Below are 8235 nucleotides of genomic sequence, written 5' to 3' on the forward strand. Positions count from 1 at the left end.
AAGGGAAGGGAAGGGAAGGGAAGAGGAAGAGAAGAGAGAAGAGACGAGGAGACAAGAGAAGAGAAGAGAGAAGAGGAGAGAAGAGATGAGAAGACAAGAGAAGAGAGAAGAGAACCCTGCACGAATGGTGAGACCCTCGTGCTGATGACTGTGCTGCAGCTGCTCATGGGTACTCATGAGAACAAACATGGCAACACCCTTCTCCTTCCAAATCACCTTCCCTTGCTGTGCTGCCAATTATTGCTATTTTATCAAAGACCTAGGCCATGAGGAGGACGATGCAGGGACAGCAGAGCTCACCAGGACTCACAGATGGGTCTCAAAATGCAAAGGTTAGAGCCATGCAGGTACCAAGAGATGAAGGCAGGGGTCTGCTATTGGGAGACTCTCCAAAAAGTTCCCCCCACAGACAGGCACCCTCCTGAGAGTCTGGAGCCTCTGACTACATTTGCAGGAAAACGGAAAGGGTTTGTGGCTGTTTCTAATCAAAGATAGTGACGCAGTGGAAGAGACTGCTCTGGGAGGCCGTGAAGCCTCCACCGCTGCAGGTCTTTAAGGACGGAGACCAGCCTTTTGCAAGAATGACACTCCTCAACCTGGCTTTGCCTTGGGGTAGGGCTGGGCTTGGTTCAGGAGCCTCTGACCCAGGGCAGTGACAGCCAGGAGGCTGGAGAGAGGTATCTGCTGGGCAACCTCAGAGCAAAGGCACTCCAACAAGCTCCACGGATGGGAAATGATGTTCTCACCGTGAGTTTTCTCCCAGGGACAAGATCGCCCCTATTCCAAAAAAGCTGTCTTGATACTTACCAATGCGTGATCAAACTTAAAAGTACTGATGTAGTAGGCTGGGATGTCAGCTGCGGCCAAAGGCTCAGAAATCTGAGCGACAATTCCACATTCATCTGTGGGGGAGATAAAAAATCAATCATGGTCTCAACAGCACCTGTCAGTCTCGCAGAACTCCTGGGTCTCGCCAGCTCCGTGCCTATACAGGGAGGTGTTTGTGAAGACAAACTCCAGTCAGAAGGGATCTCTGCAGTAAAATGTGCTCGTTTTCACAGAATCAGGCTCTGTGGGCCACCAAGATACATCGCACATTTGATTTTATTGCCTTCTTTTTGTTACAGAGCAACAGAAATCCCCCAAAGGCACAAAACATTAGAACTGGAACGATATTCAGAAGTCCAAAGAAAGGCAATTAATGATGGTCAGGAAGGAAGCACCAAACCCAGTCTCATATACCCTTAACCTCCATTTTTCTCTTTAGTTGTCACTATTAAACACTTTGCCCTGCATCTCTGAGAGAGGAGATGCTGACCCGCTGGTTGGCCTGGACACATGGCTCCCGGACCACAGACCATCACAGCCCCTGAGAGAGGATTTGACACCAGTTTAAATGGTTCATCTGTCCTGTTCATTGCAGATTAATGGTACGTTGTTTCCAGATGAAATCTGAGTTTCACTGATCAAAACAGAACATTTCAACTTGACTGTAAGCTAACATATTTAAACTTCACATATTTAGGGGAGTGGTAGGTGTCCTGATGTCCCACCAAGGACATATACCGTGCCATTTCCACATATTTTGCCTCTAAGATGCATAAAGAGAAGGTGCATGAAAATTTCGTTCTTGCTACTTTTGGTTGTCTGGTGTAGAAGTTGTAATTAAACATAAAAATTGGCCAAACGTTTTTCAGAAACATTCTTGAAGTCTGTATTTTGTAACTGTTTCAGAGACCACGGAAGGAGCCGCCGTGCTTTCTGAAGACGAGGCCTTTGTGGCAGTATTCAGATTGGACTCCTTAAAATTACAGGGGACATAAAAATAACAAGAACACTTCTGCAGACGTGAAGCATTTGCTCTGTCCTACTTCGGTTCAATATTCTTCTGAGTAGAGAAAACGTTTGTGGCACGGGATGTGAAACAGGTCTATCAAGAGGACTCCCACTTGGACTGCTATAAATCTATACTAAATCTACTAAAGCCACGATGTTGCTCAAGGACTGCACTGGAGTACGACAGAGCCTTCTAACCACTGATTTCAGTAATCTACAATGCATTCCCATGCCATCTTTCTGTCCTTTTTGCCCACTTTTTCTCTTTAAACAGAGACTCAACTGTAACTACCTCCAAAGTCCAGCAGATGAATGCAATTTAGATGGAGCTGTCAAGCATGTAGCACTTTCAAAAGTATATTTAGAAGTCTGACTTATTAGGTAGGAGTCAGACTCCTCCTCTTTGAAAATCTCAGCTTGCAAAGTCATGTTAAACTGCTGGCTCTTAAAAAGCCTCAGCCTCAGATGGATTTTTCCATCGTGCTTGAAGGCCCTGAGGCGACTGACTACCTGGGCACCAACTGATCCCCCAAATGTTTACCCACCGAAGCCAAGAGGCTGCCCACCAATCCGCACCATCTTCCAGAGTTCCCCAGATGCACTTGTAAACAACAAATTATTAGGAAATCTGTAAAAGAAAAGGAACACCAAACGTGGCAATTAAAACACAGCAGTGTGGCAGATTCTGCCTGCGGGGATGCTGCTGTTCCTGTATCCGCGCGCTGCTTAGAGCCAACAATAGCAGCGGCAGCAGCTCGGTGAAACTGAGAAAGTGGAAGGGAAGCGGAGCAGATGCACCTGCCTGCCCCTCCCGATGCCCTATGGTGCATCAGCATCTGATGCTGGAAGCGCGCAAAGGCACGCAGAGAGGCACGGAAAAAAGATTTCTAAGAAACAGGCCATGCCCCAGCTTTACAAATGTCCAAACTGTTAATCTGAAGGCTTGATTTGAGCCGCATTTACAAACACCAAGGGACAGAGTCTGTTTCCATACCTGCTCTCTTAGGAATGTGAATGCTGACCACTCTTTTTGTGTCTGAGCATCATCAGTGCTTTTTTCCATACCATCCCTGGGAGGTCCCTGGGATCCCGGCAGAGATGCTCATTTCTTAGCAGGGGAAAGACAACCGGTGGCTAAGAGATTTGCCCAAGGTCAAGCAGGCAGTCTGCGACAGAGAAGGACTTGGCTGCCCAGGTTCCCCAAGCACCAGGCTGCCGCTCCAACCCTTTAACCTCTCTTGAGGGCAGGTTTACTCCGATTAAAGTCAAAGAAACTTTGAAGAGGGCAATTAACAGTTTGCAAAACAAGACCCTAGGGCAGGCAAGAATCAAAACCAAACACTGCCCTGTCCGTCAAAAGCAAATCTATGCATTGCATCTTGGTGCAGCATCCTCTGTCTAGCCTCCAGACCTGAGAGACTTCTGTGATGTGGAGCTGCAGAAGTACACACACACACACAAACAGGCCGGTATCTGCTCCCTAGCTGATTTTCTCCTTGCCAGACAACGGAGTCACAGGCTCCCGCTGCACAAGGATGACTCAGTACATTATCATCATAACGAGACTCCGCACCAAGCCCAGCCATGCGTGAAAGCAAACTGGGAGGATGGTGTCACTGACGTTCCCACCCTACTTTTGGCCTTTAGCAGTACAGCTTCCACCACATACACCAGATTTTTGGGGGTTTTGCTCTTAAAAGCACAATTAATGAACAACAGAATAAAAATGTCAAAATCACTTTGCTCCAGTGCTCCTCTTTCAAAAGCCGGATGACCCTGCATTACATTGGCTTGTGATTTCACTGAGGGCTTGGACTGACAAGCCCAAAATTCAGGAGCTGGAACTACCATCACTCAGAAGAGTGACAGGGTGTACAGGCACATGACATCCATGCAATGAAACTCCCAAGAATTAACATGGAGGAGCTTAAGTTGCTTCCTGCTCCTTTGAGAATATCCCAGGTACTTTTTTGGGGGTCCAGGAGACTCTAAGACCAAAGCTTACCTCTGCTGTGTCTGGACATCCATGACCAAGGAGATGTAACCCTCAATGAGAGAAAAGGAGAAAAAGCGAATATGTCCCGAGTCTTCGTTGCCCACCACCGAGTCTTTTACTCTGCAGAAACAGAAGAGAATAGCATTAACTGTGGCTAGAAGAGCAAAGGAAGGCTTTTAAAGCAGATACAGCCAGTGAAACCAGAAATGTGCATACGCTGACTTGGGGAAGTGACATTGAGTCCTGCCACATTATACTGCTTTTCTTTATTTTGATTTTGCAAGGGCAAAAAAATGCCAGTCCCCACAATTGATAAAACTCTCGCAGGAGGCTGTGTGCCAGGAGCCACAGGCACCAGTGGGCAGCAGCACAACCAGCCATACATCCTCTGGTCACACATGGATATCCAGCACATTGACCACATTGCTATTCTTAGCTTAAATCTGAAAAGGCTCAGCTTTTCAAAGCCAGTGGATGTCTTTGGGCACCCTCCATCTCCTATTTGGCTTCCACCTGGCAGGACAACCCTCCTGGGCCTGCGAAACCTCCCTCCCTCAGTGCAAAGCACCGCAGCAGCATAAGGCCACAGCAGATCCCTGGGCATCCCGGAGAAGCAATGTGAATTGGTGCCTCCAGACGCCGGGCATACCTCCTCCAGGAGCCCATCTCCCTCCCGGGACCTACCCATTGGAGTAAAACATGACATCCATGAGGAGTGTAGCAACAGTGGGAAGGGTATCTGGATCCAGGCTGGTGACGCAGAACATATTACTCGGACTGGAAAGGGGATGAATGACAGGCCTCTGAACTGCAAGAGACGCACACAGACACACACAACCATGAAGCCACATCTGCAGCAGGTTCACATCCCACCAGACGTGTTATCCATGCACTGTTAGCGGCCGCAGAGAAAACTGATGGCGTTTGTAAGGAAGTTCCTCATCGCTGAAGCCGTGCTGGCTCTCAGGCAGGGACCCAGGAGCCTGGGGACAACCTGATCTTGTGATGTCCTCCCCGGGGTACAAGGTGAGACCATCCCGAGTACCCTGCCCTGCACGGGGCACAGGTCAGCCCGCTGGCGGTAGGGACTTTTGGGACATTGGGTGCATCCACCTGAGATGAGGGGCAAGCTAAAGGAGGTGGCAATACAAACTGAAAAGCAGAAATAAATTCCGGTTTCCCCCAATTAAAGGGAAGGCCTATGGAAGGCATTTCTCCGGCTGTGGTTGCTGGCAGTACACCCTCTTTTCCCTCCTTTCTGGTGGTCTATTTTGCCATAACATCTACAAAAATTAAAAACCAGCTGCCACGCAGCAGCTTGGCAAACATGTTTGCAGCCAGTAGCTGAGAAACAGCTGATATTTAGGCATGCAACTATTAAACACCACCACACGGCAAATTGCACACTTGTGCGTAATCAACATGAGTTTCACTGCACCCTTCCTTCCCGCTTTTGTACAAGGCTTATTCTCTTAAACGAGATGATTTATAGCTATCGAGTGAGGAGGCCAAGTGGTACTTCATCATAACTGATCCCTGCTTTGTTTGGTTATGGGCACACAAAACTACGCACAGGTGTGTAGGCAAACATATGAATTTAAGTAGTTCCTTTTCCTGATTGTGCCCTTTGCTTGATGCTTGTTCCTTTAGACTGGAAACGTCCCAAGGTTCTGTACAGCCCTGGGCTGACGGTGGCCTTGATCCCGACTGATACTGAAGTGTGAAAGTTGAACAACAATATTCTCTGTGCACCGATCACTGCAATACTTAAACAAGCTTCTATATAAGCCGTTTTCCTTTGAAATGTTGAAACATGGCAGTATGGGCTACAGATAACGTTATTTTTGCAACCGAAATGAAGTGTATTTTAACCTTCTGTCCCGCAAAAGGCATGTCTCCCCTAGAGATGTGAAACTAGCATTAAGAGGCTCAAGTTCAGCAAAACTCATCAGCTTTGCTCAGAAAGTTAAGCACCTACTCAAGTCCTTGGTTGAACTGGGATAGACTCAGGCATGTGTTAAAATAGTTTATTATCTTATATCAGGATAAACATTCACCAAAATGTTGAAGGAAGGCAGGAGGCAGACTTTCACCCCCATGCCTCATGGAGACTATGTCCCTGGCAAGCTGAGCCCACGCTGGTCCTTACCTAGTTTTGGCTTGACAAATCCATTCGTTATCCCAAGGTCATCGGCAGCCACTGTCTCCCCATTCACTACTCTGAGGATGGTGAACTCAGCAGCCAGCGTGTGCATCACGAAGGGCAGGTCTCGCTCACGTACCTGGAGTTGACGGCAGGATTAGCTCGTGATGGCATGCACCAGCAGTGAGAATACACTGCAGTGGAGGTTACGTACTCCCAGCACACAGAAAAGTGGACAGATCCCTCCTGCTTGAGCCAGCAGGTCTGCAAGGATAATTACCATCTGCACGCGTGTCTAGAGAAGCACATTTAGTGATATCACTGCAAATACCAGTAGGATTAAGCACCACAGCGCTTTTAAGACTGTGGAGACTTCCAAGAGGGAGATGCTTCACCTCTTTTCCAGCATCCCTTCAAGAACTCAGCACTGCCTGTTCTTCAGCCTTGTTTCCTAAGGAAACAAAGCTTCCGTGGTTGTGCCCTGTGTGTGTGAACACACATGTGTTTGAGACAGAAAGGCAGTCTGTCTGTCTATCCCCAAAACAACTTTGGAGTCTCTCGGCCACCATCAGTCATCCTGACAGCAGACGCTATGTTCCTCTAACTCTCAGAAAACCAATGTCTGAGTGATGGTGGGAAATGCTGCCAGTGACTCCATTAAGGGAGAGACTGCAGTGCGGGCTCAGCACTCTCGTTAGACACCAGATAACCCATACCAACAAATGCCCCATCCCATGGGAAAAGCTCCTGAGATGTCAGAGAGCCTAACTACAAGGCACAGAGCTCTGGGGAAAGCAGACTTTGGTACTTCTGCTGCCCCTCAAACAGCTCGTTCCCAGAAATGTCATTAAAACTGCCCAACTGAACTTTCATCTGGTGGCAGGTAACTCTGCCTGGTCCTCTCACGTCCTCTTACCAGGATGAAGTCCGTTTGATAGGTGGAGAGCATGAACACTGAGATGTTTTGGTCAGCCAGTGGTGCTATTACTGACTTGGCAATTTTGGTCACTCCGATGGGTTGGGAGCCGGAGAAGCCACCTCCACCAGACACCACGTTGAGGGCAAGCCATGTCGCATCGGCCACGCTCAAGTGTTCTGAGGAAGGGAGCTCTGCGAAGAGACAGAGAGGAAGGATAGAGGTTTGTTTTAGAGGCAGAGAGAGCCAGGTCCAACATCTGGTCCGTACGTGGTGAGCACAGACCTCAGTGCAAGGAATGAGATGAGCCCACTGATCCAGCCAACCTCCCGGGCTTCCCACACTGCTTCACAGGTTGGCACTGTCCCCCTTTTTAGACATACCAATTGCATCAACTTCCACCGCAGGATTCATACCGATTTTCAAGGACAACACAGGGAACTACACGAGTCTCAGCAATTTGCTCGGATGCCAGTGACCAGCACTGCCGACTTCCCCACATGGAAACAGCCCGTAGGCTTTGACTTAGTTCAAATCTCTTCCCTCACACAATTTCTCCAAATACTTTACTTGAGCATTTCTGGTCTCTCCTGTTTCTTCTTTCCTGCTCTAAACCCAAGTTTTGTTCTCCTGGACTTGAGAGGGAGGTTGACAGAGCAGCCTGGGTACTACCCTGGGACTTTGGAGATGCAGAGCAGGTACCCTGTCCATCTGCGGGCTGCTGCCTCCATCTCCAAAGCAGAAGACAAGAGCTGCACGGCTCTGTAAGGGATGGGTGGTGTAACACGTACGCTACAGATTAGAAGGTGATCACATACCAAGGTAATGGAAATCTTTTAAGAATAACCCCAGTTCCATTCCATTTGCTTCTAGTGTATTGTCGTTAAGTAGTTAAAAATCTGCAGGTAAACCATTTAAATACAAATTATTAACTGTTTTAAGGAAACCTTAATTATTAACAGCCCGTAAAACCAGATGCGGACTCTGGAATGAAGGCATAAACTTCTCTAAGATTCTCTGGACTTTGGATTTTGGTTTGGCAAATTATAGAAACAAACAGACTTACAAATGCATAATCCAAGTTAAATCTACTTGGCATAAGGAACACGAGCTCAGACGCAGATCCAGCCAGCAAAGACACAGCGGAGGTCCCAGCGGAAACCTACACGCTTTGCTCAGAGGTCAGAGGCAGCCCAGCAGTCTGAAAGCCGTAACCCCAGTATTGCAGTCAGCACCCCGGCACCATAGGCAAGTGACTTCATGTCTCCATACCCACGTTTCCTACTCTGTCCACCCATTCCTGGCTCCTCCATACAGTATCATAGAATCATTTGGGCTGGAAGG

At 48.1% G+C, this 8235-nt stretch overlaps 1 protein-coding gene across 1 annotated transcript; it reads right to left on the bottom strand.

Moving 5' to 3' along the window:
• Positions 1–807: 807 nt before the first annotated feature.
• GATSL2 (GATS protein-like 2) lies at positions 808–7150 on the bottom strand (the record flags this gene model as incomplete). Its single annotated transcript, XM_009702754.1, has 6 exons — positions 808–902; positions 2382–2464; positions 3842–3952; positions 4517–4640; positions 5982–6114; positions 6892–7150. Coding segments are annotated over 6 exons (805 nt in total), but the record flags the coding sequence as incomplete, so codon positions are not given.
• Between the last annotated feature and the right edge of the window lie 1085 nt (positions 7151–8235).

The sequence above is a fragment of the Cariama cristata genome, unplaced genomic scaffold (assembly GCF_000690535.1).
Source record: "Cariama cristata isolate BGI_N322 unplaced genomic scaffold, ASM69053v1 scaffold45896, whole genome shotgun sequence".
Classification (NCBI taxonomy): domain Eukaryota; kingdom Metazoa; phylum Chordata; class Aves; order Cariamiformes; family Cariamidae; genus Cariama; species Cariama cristata.